The 22,685-nt window shown below is 55.9% G+C and overlaps 1 protein-coding gene across 1 annotated transcript in view; it reads left to right on the top strand.

Annotated features, from left to right (window-relative positions):
- The first annotated feature begins 5,790 nt into the window (after positions 1-5,790).
- CLCN1 (chloride voltage-gated channel 1) overlaps positions 5,791-22,685 on the top strand; it is a 38,880-nt gene continuing 21,985 nt past the window's right edge. Inside the window, 7 exon segments of the mRNA XM_056123881.1 lie at positions 5,791-5,970; positions 7,943-8,066; positions 10,231-10,362; positions 10,751-10,879; positions 12,280-12,413; positions 13,719-13,796; positions 14,824-14,902. Of these exon segments, the coding sequence (XP_055979856.1) occupies positions 5,791-5,970; positions 7,943-8,066; positions 10,231-10,362; positions 10,751-10,879; positions 12,280-12,413; positions 13,719-13,796; positions 14,824-14,902 (856 nt within the window).

Raw genomic sequence — 22,685 nt, 5'->3', positions numbered from 1 at the left:
GCCTGGGTGCCACCTGTGTCGCCCAAGTCTCATGCAAATGTCCCCTCACGGCGGCTTTTCCAGGCCACTCGAGGAGGCTGGCTTCTGTGTTTCTGTATTACCGTGTCCCATGTATTGCCTCTGTGCGTTCACCACGGCTCAGATGCCCGCTGGCTTCCCTGCTCTGTTCCCTACTACGCACGAAACACCACGAGAGCCGGACTCTCCCGCCCACCAGCATGTCCCTAGGGCCTGGCACACAGTAGGGCTTCTGTCCTAGTGCCTGGCACACAGTAGGGCTTCCGTCCATGCCTTTTGGCCCACGCAAGAACTGGCAAATTTCCCTGCGGATGCCGACGCTGGTTCGTCCTCGCGCTGTGTGTCCCTGCGTGCCGTGTTTGATCCGCCGGTTCCCTGAGCTCCCAGGGACCTGTCACGTGCGAGGCGGCTCCTCCTGGCTCCCGCGGTGCCTGGCCTGGTGCTCGGCCCGTGGTCGTCGTCGTCGTTGTGGGCCAGGCGCTTGATCACTCCTCAGTCTGTGAGCCAAGGAGGGGTTGGGACAGGCGTCTCCAAACCCCGCGCTCGGATCAGTATCCTATTTGGGTGACAAAACCTTTCCACTTCCCACTGCCAGGATGCTGTATCGCCATCAGGTGCCAAATAAATGCTCCTATGAATTGCTGCTGTGTCAGGCGTCTCTGGGTCCCTTCCTTGTCACACTGCGGGCGGGCAGCACCAGGCTTTCTCAGCTGGGGAGGTGACAGGCGTCAGAGCGATCCGGCTGGAAAAGTGACGCTGTCAAGAAGTCCTTAGCCAGCGTGGTCCAGCAGGGATTTGGGGGGGGGGGGGGGCGCGCGCATAGGGGTGGAGGGGTGAGAGCCGGACACAAAAGTGTGTGTCCACAGGGCCAGGGGCTCCCCAGGAAGGTCTCACAGGAGATGGGGGTGCCGTGGGAGCAAGGGGAAGTGGAGGCGGGGAGGGGAGTGGGCTGAGAGCCACCTTCCGGCTGAGGTAGCCGGTGGCTGGCAGGGGGCTTTAGGGTCTGTGCTCTGTGGGGTCCCAGAGCAGGTGTCCGGGAGCTGGGGCCACGTCCTCCCACCCCGCCCTTGAGTACGGGTGTCAGGTTGGCTGTTAGCACTCCTCCCCCACCCCCGGCCTCCCTCTGCCAGGGGATTCTCTTCTAAAATTATCCCCCTCCCTGTGCTGGGGGGTGCCCTCCCCCCTTCCTGTTTTCTCTGGTTGGGGGGGGGGAGGAAAACAGGAAGGAATGGAAGCCCTCCCCCGCCCCCCCCCCTCCCACAGCAGAGCTCAGGGCAGGTGGCCACGGCTACTGCTGCCCAAGCATCTGGCTGGCCCAGGGTCCGTGCTACGACCTTACGCCGGCCTCCTCACCCTGGCTGGCCCCATAGACACCCTGCCTTTCTTTTCAGAAGAGGAAAGGACTCCGGGACTTGAGACTTGGGGTCTACAAAAGAAAACAAAAGTTTAAAAAAATGAAATTTAAAAAAAAATTTTTTTTAAGGATCGTTCTTTTTTTTTTTTTCTTTTTTGAGTTATACCCAGCAATGCACAGGGGTTATCCCTGGCTCTGTACTCAGGAACTACTCCTGGCGGTGCTCAGGGGACCACATGGGATGCTGGGAATCGAACTCAGGTCGGCCGCGTGCAAGGCAAAAGCCCCACCCGCTGTGCTATCTCTCCAGCCTCAGGAATGTTTGCTTTAAAGGCATGGACTGGACAGTTAGATTTTGAGCGGGGACGCAGCCTCTCTCACCCATGGCTGCGTCTCTTCTCCCTGCTCCCTTGGAAGGTCCCCAAGAGGCTTCAGTACTTGGCGGGTGCATCTTGAGGAGCGAGCCTATTAGAATTGCTTGGCAGCCACTCAGGTCACTCGGCAGGTCTCCCTGCAGGGTGTTCGACTTTGTTTTGGGGCCACACCTGTGTGGGCGTCCTCCCTGCTCTGCCTTCAGGGGACACTCCCGGTGCTGCGCAGGGGACCACAGGTGGTGCCCAGATGGAATCTGAGTCAACCGCATGCGAGGCCAGCATTGCCCTGACCGCTGGACTCCAGAGCCCCAGGATGTTCTCCTTGGCTACTGCAAGTTCAGGTTCAGGTGATAACTGGGCAAACAACCAGGGATTTCCAGGCAGCAGTTTACGCTCCCACCTGAATGAGGACATACAGGCTGAGATGCAATCCAAGATCTCAGCTTCAGAGTGTGCTATACCCAGTTTTCTCAGCAGCCCCAGAACTCAGGACTGACCACAGCCCTGGGATTGCTCTTCCCACAGTGCTCCTGCCTCTTCCTTTTGGCCCTAGGTTGGTTTTACGTTCTCCCACTCCGAGGCTGTAGACTTTTCCTGTTGAGCGTGGGCGACAGAGATCCAAAACTTGATTTCAGCTTCGTGAGGTCAACATGATGGGGAAACTGAATCGTGTTTGAAAAATTTGAAAAGGAAGGAAGAGGGGGCCATGGGAGGGACCTGGGGCCCCTTGAAGGATCCGGGAAGCGAGGTCCAGCAGAGCCCCAAGGAGAGTATCGTCCCGGAAGGATGGCCACAAGGAGAAGCTTCTTCCCGACAACCTAGAGCTGTCTCATTGACATTCGGGAAGGAGAACCATGGGACCAAGCCAGGCGGGCAGGCGTTGTGAGCAGACTTGTCACCTGGGGATGTCCTGTTAAGGAGATCCCTCTTTAAGAGGTGGGAGTTTGAAGACACAGGTGGAGGCCAGGAAGGTGTTGGTCCTCCCATTGATGTGGGAAGGGGCCCAGGAGACGGCTTGGTGGCACAAAGCAGTTGCCCAGCTAGCAGGTCAGAAGTGAAAACTGGTGGGAGGAGACCAGGGTCAGCCACGACCAGCCCGCCCGTTCCCGCCTGCATCCCAGGAGCCCTGTCTGCCCGCAGAGCCGTTTCTTCTGATGGGGTCTTACCCTTCTAGCATTGTGGTCCCCCAGAAGACGTGTTCAAACTCCTCACACTCATCTTGGCATCTGGTACGAATCTGATGGGCTGCGTGCAGATTTATGACCCTGTTTCCACATTTAGCGACCCAACAGAACTCCCCGGAAACCTGTCTGCCCTTCCCAATATCATCACCGGTTGGAGGGACTGCCTGGGGGGTGGTGGGTACACTCGACACTTTCTTGTGCTCTTGCAGGCAAGATAACCCAGATTTCAACTTTTCCTCGTTTCTGACACATTGAGGACAGTGACTCAAGTCCTCCCCCTCCGCCCAACACTAGCAGCCATGGATTTCTTTGAGTCTCCTTATTTTAGGATCTGGCTGGGGGGGTTCGAGCTATTCTCGGGGACTCGGTGTAGTGTGAGGGATTTCCCAGTCCCTCTGTTGGCTGACTTCCTCCGTAACCAGGGAGGAGGAGGAGTTGCGATCAGTGTTCGTGTCTTGGGATTATGAACTCCCAGTTCATCGCGGGCTACCTGGGGGGAACTAGATTCCACCCACAGATAAAACTCTTTTCTGTTTCTGAAGCCCTTCAAAGAACTTCCCCTTGGCACTCTGTTTTCTTGATGAGGAAAAACATTCCTTTCATCTCACCCCTAGCCCTTGGATCTCTTAGTTTCCCCTTACACAGAAGACGGGGATCACATAACCTGCAATCCTCAAAGCATCACACTCGAAATCTCTGTGGGTGCATTATAGGCCTCCAGGGCGATGAGATTTAGGCAAGGAAACCTGCTTTTCACTGTCTTGGTCCCGCCTTGGGGCGTTTCCATTCAGTTAGATCAAATTTCAGGTGTCACTTCCATCCGTACACAACAGTGGGAATGATTCAGAGGAGATGGACCTCCCTGGTCCCTGAGCAAGGCTGCCGCACTCATTCGGAAGCTTTACACACACACACACACACACACACACACACGATCCCTGAGCAAGGCTGCTGCACTCATTCAGAAGTATTCCATATTTCTATCACCAATTCAGCACACACACACACACACACACACACACACACACACACACACACACATGTGCCTGCACACACACGTACATACACACACACAGATACATATGCATATACACACACTCCCACACACACAGACACACACGTAGACGCGCACACACACAGACACACACATCCTGCCTTTCCCTCCTCATGTTCATTGCAGCCCATTCACACTGTCCAGGATCTGGAAGCAGCCTAAGTGTCAGGCGACAGAGGCGTGAATGAAGAAGTGATGGTATATATTCTTGAGGTGGAATGGCACGCGGCTCTAAGGAAAGAGGAAGTCTTGTCACTTCCAGCGGCAGCATGGATGGACCAGGGGAAAGTGAATGAAGTCAGAAAAATACACCCTATGATTTCATCCGAGGACCAGCCGTTGGAAAGGATACACTGACATGTAAAGGCTACAAAGTAGCCTTGTGGTGGTAGATCGTTACATATCCAGTTGAATTTCAGTGCTGGACATGTGAAACATAGTAACAGTTTTCAACCAAGGTTACTTTGTACAAAGAAGTTGGCCACCCCAAACTATTCTCAGAGGTTCAGAGCTGCTACTTGCAACTCTGCTCACTGTGTCAGTTGCTCCAGGCCTGCGGAGTGGTTCTGACCTGCCCAAATGGGCCTCCTGCAGGGCGGTGCTGACCAGCCCCAATGCACCTCGAGGGTTGTATTCCTTTCAGCCATGTCCCTGCCCTCCCTCGTTCTTTTCAAACGGAAATGCTGGAGCAGATGTTGAATATATGCTGGAGCTGTGACCTTGGACCACCCGGAACAGATGCCATCGGTGATGGATTCCCCACTCTCTGCTGCCTCATCCTTACACCTTGGTGACCCCCTGTAGGAAGGAGCTGAAACCGAAGGAAAGTCCTAAGATAGGTTGGTTTACACAACAGACGATGCCCGAGAGAACTGTCCGACCTTGGCCAACAAGCATTTATTGGCCTGAAAGGGGAAGAAGAGCAGAGAGGACTTCCTCGTCATTCTTCACAGGGGTCACTCTTGTAGGGGCAGTAGCCCTCTCCTTTTCACAGGCCGCCACCCACTTCCCCTTCTCCCCACCATCTCCCCTGCCCCGAGGGGCCCTTGGCTGTGGGAATGGACGTGCTGGCCCTCCTCCGAGTCCTGGCCGCATCGATCTGGGTGGGAACGGAAAAGCCCTTGGCCAGGTTTCCCACAAGGGCTCACACCCCGTGGGTGATAAAGGTGGCACCCAGGGGTGTCCCGGGAGCACCATTGGCCGCCAGCACAGTGGGTGGACTGGGTGAAGGGAGCGTCGCAGAGATGAGGACAGGACGGATGAGGACGGTGCCTTGGGCTGATCTGGAGTCGGGAACCCAGGAGCCGGAAGACGTGGCCGAGAGCCACCAGCCGCTGTGCCAGGTAAGACCCTGGGTTCCCAGGCCTTGGGGTCACCCCTCAGCAGCTCACTCCTCACCTCCCCACGCTTTTGGGGGGCAGCAGGGTCATGGCCAGCCTAGCTGGGCACTGTTGAGGGCTGTGAGGCATTTGCCCTCCCAGTGGGGCAGTATTTATAGAGGCACAGGTGGCCCGGGGCAGGGGTCAGGGAGTCCCTGGGTGGCCACGGAGGGGCCAGAGCAGCCAGCCCTGCCGAGGGAACCCCCGAGTCTGTCACCCCAGGTTCTCCCCACAACCCTCACCACCCCCCCGCGCCGCCCTCACACCTGCTTCGACCCCAAGCAGATCAGATGTGCCCGTGGGGGTCATGTGACGGACAGCCAGCTATAAATAGCTGGGGGTGGGCATGCTGCCCCAGACGCCTTGGGGACTGGCCACAGGAGAGGCTTAAGGAGCTGCCGCGGGGGGCGGCCGGGGGGGAGGGGGCATGGAGCGATCTGGGTCCCAGCTGCATGGGGAAGAGCAGAGCTGGTGGGGGAGCGCCCCTCAATACCAGTACCTGCCCTTTGAGCACTGCACCAGCTATGGACTGCCCTCGGAGAACGGAGGCCCCGAGCATAGGCTCCGGAGGGGGGCCGGCCCCCGCCCCAACACGCACCCCACACAGGTAACGGTTTCCTCGGCAGGAGAAGTGGGCGGTGAGATGGGGGAGGCGGTAGGTCCCGGGGAGACTCTGAGCCAGGCAACAGCCGGGGTCAGCGGGACCTTCCTTCCCTGCAAGTACTTGGGCACGGGGTGCCAGCAGGACGGTTGGCAAAGGCCAAGCCTGCACCCAGCTGCACTCTGAGAGACACTTCGTGGGCTTTGCATGTGCAACCGTTACTTCCGGACCCCCCAAGTGCTCTCGGGGGGTGGCCGGGCCACCAGGCACGCCAGCTTGTGCTTACATAAGCCAGTCTCTGTGTCCGGGGGTGGGTAGGAGCCCATGCAGCTGTGGGCAGTGGGCTTAGACGCTCACCCACACCCAGCATTCCCCCAACGCAGCCGAGATCCGAGAATGCCAGGTACGTGGGCAGAAGAAAGGATATGCCATGGGGGGGCGGACGGGCACCCCAGAGGCCCTGGAGAGTGGGCACGGGTTAGGTGTCCAGCCAGAGGCCAAGGAGGTTGAGGTGACAGGGTGAAGCCAGGCCAGGAGTGGGGCTGGGAGGGCCGTGGACTTCTCGGGAAGGGCGGTGGGAGACGTTCACTGGCCAGCACGTGGCTCTGTGAGGGCAGATGAACGACCCCCACGCAGAGCTGGGACTCACCCACAGTGGCTGAGGAACACCCACTGCTCCTCTGAGGAGTCTACATGGGGCTGGAGGCTTGAGGGTGGCTGGGGGGGTCACCCCAGCCACAGCAGGGACCAAGGAGACAGATTCTCAGAGGGTTCCTGTCCCAGTCCTGTGTCCCCACAGGTGGCTGTAAGGGTGGCCTGGGGAAGAACTGGAGCAGGGGGCCTGGCCTGCCTTAGAGCGCAGTGAGACACTCACTGGGCAGAAAGATGCCCTCGGGGCCCAGCGTCCACTGCAGCCAGGAGTCACGGTCATATGGGGTGGGATGACAACTTGGGGGAAAGGACAGTGAGGTCCCTCTGCGCTGACAGGAAGCCGGCCCTTGCCGCCGGAAGCTTTTCCTGTCGGAAAGGGCAAGTGAAGGCACCGGGCCCGAAGCATGGGTCCGGGTTTCACTGGGTGTCGATGGCAGAAAGAGTTTGGGTTTCGGCTTAACCCGCAGGATGGAAATTAGTCTGTGGATCCCTGGGCCCCCGACTCATACCCCAGACCCCCAACCAGCCACTACCTTGTCCCATCATCACCCGCAGCCCGCCTCCTCCTCCCCTCCCCCTCCCCTAGCCCTTGCCTCTCAGCCCTCCCTGCAGGGCATCCATGGGGGGTGGCGCCTTCCTCTCCTCTACCCGCCTGGACCCCCAGAGGAACTCATGAGAGTGTCCTCTGCCTGGAAATCCCCTGCCTTCGTCCCTCATCTAGTGGCAACCGGGGCTGGTCCAGGCATGGGGCAGAAACTCCACTGACTGCCAGAGGTGACAAGAGTGAAATCAAATCTCCTGGGGCCTGGCAGTCCCCGCCCCCACCTCCTGGACCCAGAGCAGTGGGCGGGCGTGGGGCTCCCCCACTTCCCCAGACACAGGTGCAGGCCATCCCATACTTCTACTCTGCATCCTCTCCGGAGCCCACGTCCGGTGAGCTTGCTCTGGACCAGATTGGGAGGCGCTCACCCCACAGTGGCCCAGGCAGCTAGGGCGGGACGGTGGGGCTTGTCTAAGTCTGAGGATTCCCCCTCCCTCCACCCTGGGTGGGATGGGCATATGCCCACCCTCCTCATCTGCCCCAGGGTCAGTGTGAGAAGTAGGACCCAGCGCAGAGGGGCCAGGGAAGCGCTGAGCTCAGCACCACCACCGGCCAAATGCCCTGCGGGTGCCCAGCCCTGGCACCAAGCATCTGGCTGACTCAGTGGGCAGCAGAAGGGCTACCCCAGGGGGCGTCCGTGCCCAGGGCAGCTGGTTCCTGTGTTCTGGGGCTTGGCTGCCTCCTTTGAATGCTTCCATGGCCCCGGCCTTCGCTCCCTGTGTGCAGATTTACGGGCACCACCGCAAAGAGCAGTTTCCAAGCAAGGAGCAGCCCCCCGAGGCGCCCACCAAGACGGGCTCCAGCTCCTCTGAGGATGGCCGGGAGGAGGAGCGTTACTCCAAGTGTCAAGGTGAGGGCAACTTCGCAGGGTCGGGGGAGGAGGTGTCGCAGTCATTGCAAAGCTCCCTCTAGCGCTCGGACAGGGAGCGCCCCCCGCAAACTGCCCCCCAAACACCCTGCCCCCAGCAACCCAGAGGAAACCAGGGTTTTTCGAAAGAAGTTCAAGGTTCCAGCAGGGAGCTGGATTGGGGGCTTCTGAAAGGGACAAAGAAAAAATCATTCCACGAGTGTAGACAAGCCCCTGTATACCATTGGTATTCAAACCTTTTTTTTTGGGGGGGGGCGCGCTGTTGGGTCCTGTGATGCTTGGGGGTTACTTTTTTTTTTCTTTTTGGATCGCACCCAGCGATGCACAGGGGTTACTCCTGGCTCTTCACTCAGGAATTACTCCTGGCGGTGCTCCGGGGACCATATGGGATGATGGGAATCGAACCTGGATCGGCCGCTTGCAAGGCAAACGCCCTACCCACTGTGCTATTGCTCCAGCCCCTGGGGGTTACTTTTTTTTTCTTTTTGGGTCACACTGGGCGATGCACAGGGGTTGCTCCTGGCTCTGCACTCAGGAATTACCTCTGGCGGTGCTCAGGGGAGACACTATGGGATGCTGGGAATCGAACCCGGATCGGCCGCTTGTAAGGCAAACGCCCTACCCGCTGTGCAATTGCTGCAGCCCCTTGGGGGTTACTCTTGCTCTATACTCAGAGGGTCGCTCCCAGCAGTGCTGGGGACCATCTGTGGTGCCCAGATTCTAACTCGAATCAGCCACATGCAAAGGAAGCGCCTTTGCCCGCTGTGCTCACTCTGCCGTATGGTCTTTCACCTTTTTTACACCCCTGGTGCAGTGCAAATAGGAGACACACTGCACAGACCGCTGAGGCAGGAATTGAAAAGAAATTACGGTCGTAGTTTTCATATTTGCTTTTAAAGTCTGATATTATGCAGTAAAAATAAAAAATTCCCATCGCTATTTAAATTTTAAATAACCAGAAACTGAGCGGTAAACAAAAATGCTAACTGCAGAAGGTCTTGGACTCATGAGAAAACAAATTTCTATTTTCTGGTTGTTTTTTTTTGGAGGGGCCACACCCAGCAATGCTCAGGGGCTACTCCTGGCTCTGCTCGAAGGAATCACTCCTGGTGGTGCTGGGGGGGACCATTTGGGATGCCGGGGATAGAACCTGGGTCGGCCACTTGCAAGGCAAATGCCTTTCCTGCTGTGCTATCACTCGAGCCCCACAACATTCTTTTTCTGTACTATTATTCTTTAGCTTTAAGCACCATAGTTTAAAATACTGTGTAGGGGCTGGAGCGATAGCACAGCGGGTAGGGCGTTTGCCTTACACACGGTCAACCCAGGTTCGAGTCCCAGCATCCCATATGGTCCCCTGAGCACAGCCAGGGGTAATTCCTGAGTGCAGAGCCAGGAGTAACCCCTGTGCATCGCTGGGTGTGACCCAAAAAGCAAAAAATAAATAAATACATAATGAATAAATAAAATACTGTTTAATGATAGAGTTCCCAGCACCACACCCTCCACCAGATACCCCCTCCCTGCCCTCCCACCCTGTGTCACCTCTGTCCTATGCCCCCTTTCTCTTCCCTGCAGTAAGCTTCCTGCTAAAGTTCACTTCTCCTTTTATTTTTTTTTCTTTTTGGGTCACACCCAGCAATGCACAGGGGTTACTCCTGGCTCTGCATTCAGGAATGACTCCTGGTGGTGCTCAGGAGACCACATGGGATGGTGGGAATCGAACCCGGGTTGGCCGCATGCAAGGCAAACGCCCTACCCACTGTGCTATCGCTCCAGCCCCCACTTCTCCATTTCTGATGGGAAAATCAATCTGTAACTTCAAGGGTGTTGGTGTGAAATCCGCCAATGCCCCTGTGGGGAGACTGCAGCACTGTGTCAGGAAGATGCTGTGTTGACATCTAGACAGCATGTGTCCAGCTGCTGTGACTTTTCTCTAGACCGTCAGGGAAAAAATTTTAAAAAAACCATAAAACCAAAAAAAAAAAAAAAAAAAAAAACCACCCAAAGTCTGCAGACCAGCACTGGGCTGCGGCCCAGGGTTTGCAAACCACTGCTCTGAAGACAGCCAGGGAACTCGGCCAGGGGCAGTGTGGGAAGCAGTGACTCTGCGTTCCCCATTGCGCTCACGTCCACCCCCTCCTAGACTGTATCCGCCGCCTGGGCCGCGCGGTGAGAAGACAGCTGGGGGAAGACTGGATCTTCCTGGTGCTGCTGGGCCTGCTCATGGCCCTGGTCAGCTGGTGCATGGACTACATCAGCGCCAAAGCCCTGCAGGGTAGGTGCAAAGGGCCGGTGGCCCCCGCCAGGCCCTGTCTGGGGAAGACTGGGTGTGCTGGGGAGCAGGGCCCTCACAGCCCACATCTGTCCCCATCCCTTTCTCCTGCCCCTCCAACTGCGAGCTCGGTGCCACCTTACTCCGCCTTGCTTTCCCAGCGTGAGCGTCCCAAGTCCTGGGTTCCAAGCCCCACAGCCCACCTGGGCCTCTTCTCCTCCTCTGCCGTGGGAGAGGGCCCTGGTGTGTCCCCCTCACACACAGGTCACAGGGGAACAGAGACTCAATGCCCGCCCCCGGGCCGGCCCCCCATGAGAATTGCTCCTTGCACGCACCCCTCACCCCGCACCCCAGCCCCTTGGAGTTGAGCCCCTGCCCGGTGTCTCTGCAGCCTACAAGTGGACCTACTACCGCATGCAGCCCAACCTCGCCCTGCAGTTCCTGGCCTGGGTCACCTTCCCACTGGTCCTCATCCTCTTCAGCGCCCTCTTCTGCCAGCTCATCTCCCCGCAAGCCGTCGGTGAGAAACACACCCGTCCGCTCCTTCCCTGGGGGGCCTGGCTGGCAGCATCCTGCAGCCACCCCCGCCCCCCTGCACACACAGACACGCACACATACACACTCACACATACTCACACTCACACACACTCACTCACACTCACATACTCACACACACACCCCACTCACACACTCACACACACTCACACTCACACACCCACTCACACACTCACTCTCACACACACACTCACACATACTCACACTCACACTCACACACACTCACACTCACATACTCACACACACCCACACACACTCACACACTCACACTCACACACACTCACACTCACTCTCACACACACCCACACTCACACACACAATCTCACACACACCCCCACTCACACACTCACACACACTCACACACACTCACACACCCACTCACACACACTCACTCTCACACCCACACACACTCACACACATACTCACACTCACTCACACTCACACACACTCACTCTCACACCCACACTCACACACACACTCACTCTCACACACACTCACACACTCACAATACTCATACTCACACTCACACTCACATACCCACACTCACACACTCACACACTCACACTCACATACTCACACACACTCACACTCACACACATTCACACACACACTCACCCACACACTCACACACACCCACACTCACCCACACTCACACACTCACACTCACACACTCACACTCACACACATATACATACATACACACACACAGGTGGCCTCACCCAGCCCTGCCACACCTCCACCTGCTTTCCACACCCCCTCCCACGCCCTCCCCACCGTGTCCTCATCTCCCTTCTCTTTATTTATTTTATTATTATTTTTTTAATTTCAAGTTTCACTTTGTTCATCTATATGTGCACTGTTGTTCCTCTACCTCCACTGTCCAAATCTGATTGCTCTCTTTCCCTGGGCTATCGAGAGCCAAAGACATCCAAACAGGAGAGCTTCTAGAAGGAACTAAGCTTATCTGGAGTGGGGGTGGGAGGCGGCCGAGGGAGAGCAGGTAGCGGGAAAGGAAACTCGGGTGGAGTGGGGCGGGGTTGGAATGCTGTTTGCCTAAAACCAGCACGAACGGCAGTATGAACCCCAGGAGCTTAAAACAGACCGAAAAGAAAAGGAAGTGGGGCCGGAGTGATAGCACAGCGGGTAGGGTGTTTGCCTTGCATGCGGCTGACCTGGGTTCGATCCCCGGCATCCCATATGGTCCCCCGAGCACCGCCAGGAGTGATTCCTGAGTGCAGAGCCAGGAGTAACCCCTGAGCATCGCCGGGTATGACCCAAAAAAGAAAAAAATAATAAATAAATTGGCTTCGTAACCGCTTTATCAAAGCGAACTCACCTCCCCTCTCGCCCCCGCCACCCTCCCAGGCTCGGGCATCCCGGAGATGAAGACCATCCTGCGCGGGGTGGTGCTGAAGGAGTACCTCACGCTCAAGGCCTTCGTGGCCAAGGTGGTGGCGCTGACGGCCGGACTGAGCAGCGGCATCCCCGTGGGCAAGGAGGTGGGTCCGCGGGGCTGAGGGCTGGGGGACACTGAGGCCCCGAGTTCTGGGCACGCACTGACCCAGGAGCCCCGGGGAGCGGGGTGTGGAGAGCAGAATGAGCAGAGCCCAGAGCAGACGCTCCCAGCCGGGGCTGCTGGGGACAGGACCCCCATGCCCGACCTGATGCTTGGAGGCAGCCCTGGCCTCTGCCCACGGGATGCCAACAGCGGCCCCGGGCTGGAACCAGCGGAAAGTGTCCAGACTTAGAGGAATGTCCTCTGGGAGGCCACGTGTCCCCCAGGGCGACTGGGAGATGGTGATTTAGCACAGCCCAGACCAGTTCCTTTGTGGGCATTGATAAGAAGCGGGGCTGTCCCCAAGGCTATACTCAAGAGGGTGGCATTCTGCTGCTTTGGGTGAGGGGAGTCTTGGGGGGTGGGGATCACTCCCACGAATGTGCCAGGATCCCGGAACTGGGATGATCAAACTCAGGACTCCCGGCGCAAAATCTGCACCCAGCCTGTAAAGCATCTTCTGCCCGCCCCACCCCTGCCTCTCGTTGTGTGTTATTTTTTGGCCACGCTGGCCGTGCGCAGGGCTTCCTCCTGGATCCGCACACAGGGCTCAGGGACCCTTCCGTGGTGCTGGGGATTGAACTGAACCCAGCTTGGCCGTGCTAGCGCTCTGGCCCCTCACACACGCACTCTGAGGCCAGCACTGTCATTTCGAAATGGAATCAGTAAGACCTGGCTTCTGCTCCAGAAACTTCTAGTGGCTTTCGGTCTACCTGGAGTCAAATCCAAACTGGCACCCGGGGGGCCTCCCGGGAGGCCAGACCCCCCACCTCCTCCCGATGCCCAGGAACCCGTCCTTGCAAACGGCCTCTCATGGGTTGGGCTGGCATCAGCCTCCGCCCTCCCCTGACCCCCAGACATGCTTGGACCCGCTCCAGGCTCCTGCATTTGCTGCTCCCTCTATGACGGGGAGTCTTCTTCCCCTGACGCCCACGTGGCTAGCTCTCTACGGGGGGTCCCTCAGCGCTGACCTGCAGGCCTACCCCTTCTCTAACCACGCCTCGACTCTCGTGTCATTTGCTCCACAGCCCTCAGCACCCAAATGACATAGAAGTGACACTTGGCGGGGGTTATCTCCCACCCTCCTCTCTGGGTGGGGATGAATAGAGAGGCGAGGTGGGAGGGATGCCCTCCTACTTCCGGGTGCATCCCAGCACCCAGTCCCGAGCCCGGGGCCCTAAATGTTTAGTCCAGACCACCCTGCCAGTCTCCCCATAACCTCACCCACCTCCTCCCTCCCGCCCGCCAGGGCCCCTTTGTCCACATCGCCAGCATCTGTGCAGCTGTGCTCAGCAAGTTCATGTCGGTGTTCTGCGGCGTCTATGAGGTAGGGAGGGTCAGTCATGTCGGGCGGTGGGGGGCAGCGGGTGGGGGTGGCCGGGGTGGCCGCGGGAAGGGGGGGGCTGCCTGTGCTCTGGGCTGGCCGCAATGCTGGCATGGGGCACCGTGCTGAGCCCTGTTCCCCCAGTCACACACGCTCCCACCACCACTCCGGCCACGGGGCCCTCTGCCCCTCATCCCTGCCGCCCGCCCGCACCTGCTGGTCCCCTGCCGTGTCCCGCCCGGCCCTCCCGTGTCCCCGCGCTTCTCTGTTGCAGACTGTGCCCGGGCAGCTTGACCTCCTGGTGCCGGCCTGCGCCGTGGGCGTGGGGTGCTGCTTTGCCGCTCCCATCGGAGGCAAGTCCCCTCCTCCCAGTGGGGTGCTGAGCCTGATGTGGAGGGGGGTGTGGGGGTGGGCTCACCGTGCTGTCTGCTTTGAGGGGGAGGGCGGGCAGCGCTGCAGGCGGGATGGGCGGGAGGGCATTCAGGGAGTGACCCCAGCACCCGACACCCCCAGGAGGGATCCCGTGTCTCCGGCCTGTCCCCTCCTGCTAGTGACACCTCTCGCCCGGAGCGAGTCCACTTCCGGCCTCTCGGTTGGGGGGCGGGTGACTGGCCTTTCTTGCTCTTGGGGGTTGACTGTTTCTTGGCTCGCTGGCCTGCCACGCGCTGGCCCCAACGACGGTTCTTTCCTTTCCCGGGCCTGGCCCTGCCCAGGAATGCTCAGGGAGGTCACTTCCTGTTTGCCGCTCACCGGGAGCTCTGCTGGGCGGGGAGTCTGGGCAGGACGGGAGGGGGCTGTGTGCCAGGCCTGGGACTTATGTCTCCCCTGCCTGATTCCCTCCCCTGCCCGCTCCTCTCTCTCCCTCCTTCTCCCTCCCTCCCTCTCCCTCTCCCTCCCTCTCTCTCCCTCTCTCTTTCTTCTCTCTCCTTCTCTCTCTCCCTCTCTTCTCTCTTTCTCTCTCTCCCTCTCTCTTTCTCTCTCTCTCCCTCTCTCTCTCCCCCCTCCCCCCTGCCCATCTCTCCCCCAGTAGCAGCCCTACTATTACACCGACACCCTGACGGTGGGCTGTGCGGTGGGCGTCGGCTGCTGTTTTGGGACACCGCTCGGAGGCAAGTGTACCCCCCCCCACCCGCATGGCTCGCTTGGCCGTGCTCCGGCTTTGGCCTGCCTCCCTGAGTTGCAAGCCTTACAGGTTCAAACAGGAGGAGGCAGAACAGCTGCTCTGAGCGGGCTGTGCGGGCAGTGTCCCGCACACGGGCTGAGCTATGGAGAGGCAACGTGCTGCGAGGCCCACGGTGGAGAGGCAACGTGCTGCGTCACACGGAGGTCTCAGGGGAGGCTGCCTGTCTATTGGGCGGGGAGGGAGAAAGAGAAGGATGCAACCTAGGGCCTCACACGTGCAGGGCACATACACCCTGCCCTCCCCCTCTCTGCATATATTGAGGGGAGGGGGCAGTAGAACCCAAGGGTACTGCTGGGTCCCCAAGGGTACCCAGGTGCCACTCCTGGCTCTGAGGCACAGGACCGTGTGGTTCAGGGACCCAGCCCCGGTCAGCCGCATGCCATGCAAGTGGCCAACTCGCTCAGTCTCTGGCCTCTGCATGTGCTTTTTGGCCCGGCAATGTCCGTGGAAGGCAGATTAACAGGAGCAGGGATTATTCGGGGTCACTGATTGGATTTGCTGATGATAAAAAAAAGAAAAAAAGCACCTCCTGTCTGCACTTGGAGAAGCCAAAGGCTGGGGCGATCCTGTTTCCTGAGCGCAGCCCCTGGGGAAGGTGCGTTTCCAGGTGCCTCATCACCAGGCGTCCCGTGGGGGATGCTTTGGCCCAGGGGTGCCTCAAGGCTCCGTGTGTGGAGTTCACGAGCGCTCACTCCAGCTCCAGAGCTGGTTCATCTCCGACTCCCCTGCACTTCCCCAAACCCTCCATCAACTCCAGTCCGGGGACTGGGGTCTTATCAGGGAAGTGGCACTCCATGGGGTGCTGCATGCATGCGACTTTGCACCCCATAACCTAAATTTGCTTTGCTAGCTCTGGTGTCTGACAAATCTAGAAGATCCAGAAAGTGTTTTTAGGCAGGTAGACACTGAGACTCCACCCCCCCCCCACACACACCCCTGCCCCTGATCAGTCAGGTTCTTTGAAAGTGGAGAGATGTTTACTTGCTAAGTGACCGTGTGTTCAGCCTGAAACTACCATTCCTGAGAGACCTGCAGACGGTTCTTGGTCCAAGGCAGAGTTCCAGGTGGGTAGAGCCCAAAGGGAAGAGGCAGAGGAAGCATTGTCTTGGCACGACCAAAGGGTCGGGAAAGGGTACTTGGATTCTGTGGCAAATAAGGTGTGCACTAGCGTGGGTTAAGCGTGGCTTCCTAGGGAAAGGAAAACAAGTAGCATTTTGATCACTTGTTCCCTCTGTTTTATTTTTCTTTTTGCTCTCTGGGCTACACCTGGTGATGTTTGTGGCAGGAGGTGGGGGTAGGGGGGCAGCTTCTGCCTCCAGGATGCTCTCGATAAGGCTAGGGGTCCAGACAGACCCGGGCACCGAACCCTGAGCTTCCATGGGCAAAGACCGCTCTCCCACACTCCAGCCGTCTTCAACTCCTCTCCTGTCAGGGCTTTTCTGGTGTTGTTTATTTGGGGCCATACCCGGCAGTGCTCAGGTTCCTGGCTCAGTGCTCAGGGATCACTCTTGACTCAGTGCTCAGGGATCACTCCTGGCTCAGTGCTCAGGGATCACTCCTGCCGCATGCAGGACAAACACCCAACTCACTCTACTGTCTTGTAAATTCTTAATTCCATCTGTGGTGCACCTCAGCGTATTGCTAAAATGACAATTTGGGGGAGGTGCATTCTGTTTATTTGTTCTGGGTGACCGGCGGGGGCTTACTTTGAAGGTGTAAACAGGCTCAGAGGGTATACAGTGTCTTAGTGCCCTGAGGAACAGGCAGAGGGAACTTCCTCCCAACTCCCTGGGGTTTCTCTGGAGTCCCTCGCTACTGAGAGTGTCTCACCCGCACGGCAAAGCCTGGCAAGCACCTCGTGACTTATTCGATATGCCAAGCCCAGTAACAACAAGTCTCACAATGGGAACGTTACTGGGCCCACTCAAGCAAATCACTGAACAATGGGAGTTCAGTGCTACAGTGCTACCCTACAAAGATACAGTATTTGAGCAGAGGTTTGAGTAGTCAGTGAGAACTTGCAGCGAGAAGAGTGAAGGCCAACCATTCCGGACAGACGAAGCCTCCAGGCAATCAAAACCTGGGGACTGATTTTTGCAAGGAAGAGGCTTTGCCCAGGATTGAAAGGAATAAAGGAAATGGGTCTGGACAGTTAGAGAGGGACTGAAATCACCAATGACCTAATAAACCACACACACACACACACACACACACACACACACACACACACACACACACACACCCCGTGACGGTTCTTTTCTCTAATCTACAATTTTCCCAAAGGTACCAGAAAGAGCTCTTATTTATGGCATTTATAGCTGCAACAAGAAGAAGAAAAGCGTCACCAGCGAAAGGGAGTTGACGGAGGATTTTGAACAAGGAAGCGGACATGGCTAGTTTCACGTGTTCTTTGTATCCCAAAGCAGATGTAGGCAGGATTAGACTAGCCCCTTGATGAACAAGATTAATCCAAGATGAACAAAAACACTATTGTCAGTATCCTGATACTGTTTAGCAGGAGAGAGGGGGGAAGGGAGAGAGAGAGACAGAGACAGAGACAGAGAGACAGAGGAGACAGAGAGAGAGAGAGAGAGAGAGAGAGAGAGAAAGAGAGAGAGAGAGAGAGAAACATGATTGAGGTGTCTAAGCCATAGAAAAGTCATAGGAAGTAATACTAGGGGGCCAGAGTGATAAGGTGGTGTTTGCCTTGCATGCAACCAACCCGAGTTCAATCCCTGAATCCCCAGATGGTTTGCTAGAGCCCACCAGGAGTGATTCTTAACTACAGAGCCAGGAGTAAGTCCTGAGCACCACTAGGTATGGCCCCAAAATAAAAGGAGGAAAAAAATTAAGAAAATAAAACTGATGTGGCTAATTTTAAGTGGGAGTGAAAGACTAAAGAAGAGAAATCTCATCTCACGAGGAAGCTGATAGCAAAGAAAATTGGGGAGATGGTAGGTTGAATAGGAAATACAGGTTTGGGAGATTGATCAAGCTCAGTTTTAAATGTGTTGAGGTTCTTGTGGATAAATAGGACACTGCATCTAAAGTGAAGGGAGGTGCCAGAAAAAAAAAAAAAGGTTTGGCAAGGGATCAGAAAGATAGCACAGTGGTAATGTCATAAGGTGTTTGCCTGCACACATCTGAACTGGGTTCAAACCCTGGTTCCACATACGGTACCCCAAGCTCTGCTGGGAGTAAGCCCTGAGCACTGCTGGGTGTGGCCCAGAAACAAAACAAACAAAAACCTTGGCTAGCCAGACGCATGTAAGAGGTGTTTAAAGATGGGGCATGAATGAGACTGACGGAAGCTTCTGGGTGGGGTGAAGAATCAGGAGCTGCAGGAGAGGACTAAGGGGGATCCCTGCCACCCGGGAGAGGGGATGCACACCCACCTCACTGGGAGCAGAGACTCCCCAAACCTGTCTTGCGCTTAGCACTTTGTTTCCTAATTTTAGCAGCACATTCTGTCCTTGGTGCAGGATCCTATTCAAATTGGTTCTCATTCCTGAGGATACAGTGACCGGCTGTTAGGGCAATGTCACCCGGCACCGTCGTGAGAAAGGAAATCTTGCTTGATTTTCAGAACTCGGTTATAAACTATTGCTGAGTTGGGAAGTTTGCACCCAGGCAAATCAGAGTGGTCTTTGGTTTTCTTCAGGTACTGCAAAGGGAGTCTTGCTGTTCTACTGGGTTAAGGAAGCCCGAACCCTACGTTCCACTGGGCCAAATCCTCCTTTTGGGCCAAGTGAGGCCTCTGCCTCCCGGATGTGATTTCAGGACCTGGGGTGCAAAGGGGCTTGGCAAAGCTCTGTGTGCCCCAGATTGCCCGATTCCTCACTGCATTCTCTGAAATTCCACCCATTCTATTCTCTTCCGTTCCTTCTTTCATCTCCCCTTTCCTTCCCTTACCTCCAGTTTCATCACCTTGACTCCCTTCTCCTCTCCTTCCCTTTCGCTCTCTTCTCCCCTCTGTCCTCCCTCCTTTTATTTTCATTTTTTTAAAAAAATATTTTTTAATGAATCATCATGGAATACAGTTACAAATGTACAAACTTCTGTGCTTACATTTCAGTTGTACAATGATCGAGTACCCATCCCTCCACCAGTGCCCATTCTCCACCACCAATGTTCCCAGCATCCCCCCCCCCATCCCACCCCCCGCCTCTATATCAGGCAAATTCCCTTTTTACTCTCTCTCTCTCTCTCTCTCTCTCTCTCTCTCTCTCTCTCTCTCTCTCTCTCTCTCTCTCTCTCCTTTAGGGTGTTATGGTGTGCAATGCAGGTGTTAAGTGGTCATCATGTTCGGTCTTAGCACAGCGGTAGGGCGTTTGCCTTGCACACAGCCAACATGGCTGACCCAAGTTCGATTCCTCCACACCTCTCGGAGAGCCTGGCAAGCTACCGAGAGTATCTCGCCCGCACGGCAGAGCCTGGCAAGCTACCCGTGATGTATTTGATATGCCAAACACAGTAACAACAAAGTCTCCACTGGAGACATTACTGGGCCCACTCGAGCAAAATCGATGAACAACGGGAGGACAGTGACAGTGACATGTTCGGTCTATAGTCTACTTCCAGTACACATCTCCCATCCCGAGTGGGTCCTCCAAGCATCCTCTACTTGGTGGTCCCGCCTCTATCTGAACTGCCTTTTCCCCCAGCATGTGAGGCTGGCTTCCAAGCTGTGGAGCAATCCTCCTGTTCCTTGTCTCTACTGTCTTTGGGTGTTAGCTTCCCGTTTTCTTACTTTATATTCCACAAATGAGTGCAGTCTTCCTATATCTGTCCCTCTCTTTCTGACTCATTTCACTTGGTATGGTACGCTCCATGTTAATCCACTTATATGCAAGTTTCATGACTTCATCTTTGCTAACAGCTGCATAGTATTCCATTGTGTAGATGTACCAAAGTTTCTTTAGCCAGTCATCTCCCTCCTTTTCTTTCCCATTCTCCCTCCCTCCCTTGTCTCCACCTTTCCCATCCCTCCCTGCCCTCCCCTCTCCATCTTCTCTTTTCCTCTCCCTCTCTCCCCTTCTCCTCTCCTCCCTTCTCTAAATCCTCCATAGAATAGCCATTGAGCCTAGCTTCTGTGCCGGGTACTGACTTAGGTGTTGGCTTCAAGGGAACTTCCAATCCTAGTGGGGGACAGAGATGTAAACGCATGATCAAATCTGGCAGTGGCCAGAGCTCTACAAATCCTAAATTCTGGGAGAGGCAGGGACTCTGCAGGGTGAGGGACTCCCCTTTGCGGGAATGACCACTTCCCCCAGAGTCAGGAGCGGAAAGGTAGGCATGTGAACTGTCCCTGGCGTCGCTTCAGGTGCTCTGAGGGCGGTGCAGGCTAGGACATGGGCTGCCCTAGCAGTGTCTCACAGTGATGCCTGTCACCCATGGGATGGGGGGTGCCCCCGGATTCAGAGATGGGCTTTGACTGTGACCCTGGGGCACAGAAGGCAGGGCTCTGCAGCTCGGACTAGAGAACAGGGAGGGGAACTCAGAGCTGCTGTTGAGTGGTGTGTGTGTGTGTGTGTGTGTGTGTGTGTGTGTGTGTGTGTATGGTGGTGGTGGGGAGAATGACTCCCCTGGGGCCTCCCTCTGCCCGTCTCTCTCATTCTGTGCTGTGTCCCCTGGGCTTCTCACTGTTCATAGCGTGGAAGCTTGCTAAGGTTTTGATAGCACTGTAGCACTGTCCTCCCGTTGTTCATTGATGGGCTTGAGCAGGCACCAGTAACGTCTCCATTGTGAGACTTGTTGTTACTGTTTTTGGCATATTGAATATGCCACGGGGAGCTTGCCAGGCTTGCTAGGGTTTTACAGACTGTTTTTTTATTACTACTATAGGGTGAGGGAGCTGGAGAGATAGTACAGAGGGAGGGCACTTGCTTTGCGTGCAGTTGAGTCAGGTTTGATCCCCTGGCATCCCATATCATGCTCTGAGCAGTGATCCCTGAGCACCACCAGGTGTAGCCCAGTTTCTGTCACCGTCACTGTCCTCCCATTGTTCATTGATTTGCTCGAGTGGACCCAGTAACCTCTCCATTTTGAGACTTGTTGTTACTGTGTTTGGCATATCGAATATGTCATGAGTAACTTGCCAGGATTTGCTGTGCAGGCGAGATACTTTCAGTAGCTTGACAGGCTCTCCGAGAGGGAAGGAGGAATCGAACCCGACTCAGCCGGGCCGGCAGCTTGCAAGGTAAACGTCCTACCTGCTGTGCTATTGCTCCAGCCCATATATATATATATGTATATATATAATATAAATATATAAAAATTATATATACAATCTATACTGTATATATTCATTCCTCTTGGAGATCCCGGCAAGCTACTGAGAATATCTCGCCTGCACGGCAAAGCCTGGCAAGCTACCTGTGACGTATTCGATATGCCAAAGACAGTAACAACAAGTCTCACAATGGAGATGTTACTTGGTCTACTCAAGCAAATCGATGAACAATGGGAAGACAGTGCATTGTATATATCATAAATACATTGAAATTATATACAAAATTTTAGTATCACATAGATAAAATCTTAGCACAGTCATTTGCATTACAGTTAACGATAGGATTTCATGCCGAAAATCTTCCAGTACAGAGTGTCTGCTTCCCTCCATCATCATCCGAGTGTCCCTCCCACCTCCCCCCCGCCCCCATTCCCCATCTCCTCACAACCCCCTTCACTGCCATGGTAAGCTTCCTTCTGTCCTCAGATTTCACTGCCCGTGTTTGCCCTCAATCTTGACTTTGCATGCAATCAAGGCCCGTTCCTTTATTCCGAACCCAGGAGTGCCCCATAGTCTGGGGGCTGAGACCCACCCAGTGGGTGGCTGCAACTCTGGATAGCGGCCAGTCTTCCCTGCACTGTTTCCCCCTAGGGATGGGGCATGTAGCTCTGATCTGGGATAGTTTATAAATTAGGCCCAGGAAGGGATGGACAACTGCAAAAACAGAACCAGTATCAGAGGCTGTAATTCAAGTCATGGAAAAGTGTTCTCTGTCTTCAAGTACCCGCTTAGACATACTACGCTGAACCTCAGTGACCACATAACTGATGCTTGGGAAGTGAAACTGTAGGCAGGAGAGATTCTGTCTGGTCCAGAGTTTTCTTCCCATTTCCTGGGTGTGCCTTCGCGCCCTGTGTCCACACGCGCCTCCTCATTTTCCGCTCTCGCGCCTGCTCTCAGCAAGTCGACTACTCAAGCCTGAGCTTGTCTTTCCCTCACTTCCCACCTTCTCATCCATCGTTGTTTCAAGCCCCTTAACTTCCCCTTTGTCTTCCTCCTTTGAAACGTCAGCTTTTTCCATGTGAGTGTTATTGCTGTTGGTATTGTTTGGTTTGGTTTGGTTTGGTTTGGTTTGGGGGGTCACACAGAGCAAGACTCAAGACTTAATCCTGGCTCTGTGCTCAATGGTCACTCCTGGCAGGCTGTGGGGGGGGGGGGGACCCTATGGGATGCCAGGAATCAAACTCTGGTCAGCAGCATGCAAGGCAAACGCCTCTCCCTGCTGTGCTATCACTCCAGTCCCCACTGTGAAATTTTATTTATTTATTTAATTTTTGCTTTTTGGGTCACACTCGGCAACGCACAGGGGTTACTTCTGGCTCATGCACTCAAGAATTACCCCTGGCGGTGCCCGGGGTAACATATGGGATGCTGGTAATTGAACCTGGGTCGGCCACGTGCAAGGCAAACGCCCTAC

This window comes from Sorex fumeus, unplaced genomic scaffold (genome assembly GCF_029834395.1).
Source record: "Sorex fumeus unplaced genomic scaffold, SorFum_2.1 ptg000048l, whole genome shotgun sequence".
Classification (NCBI taxonomy): domain Eukaryota; kingdom Metazoa; phylum Chordata; class Mammalia; order Eulipotyphla; family Soricidae; genus Sorex; species Sorex fumeus.
Note: the sequence above shows the minus strand (reverse complement) of the source record. Positions and strands in the feature narration are given on the sequence as shown.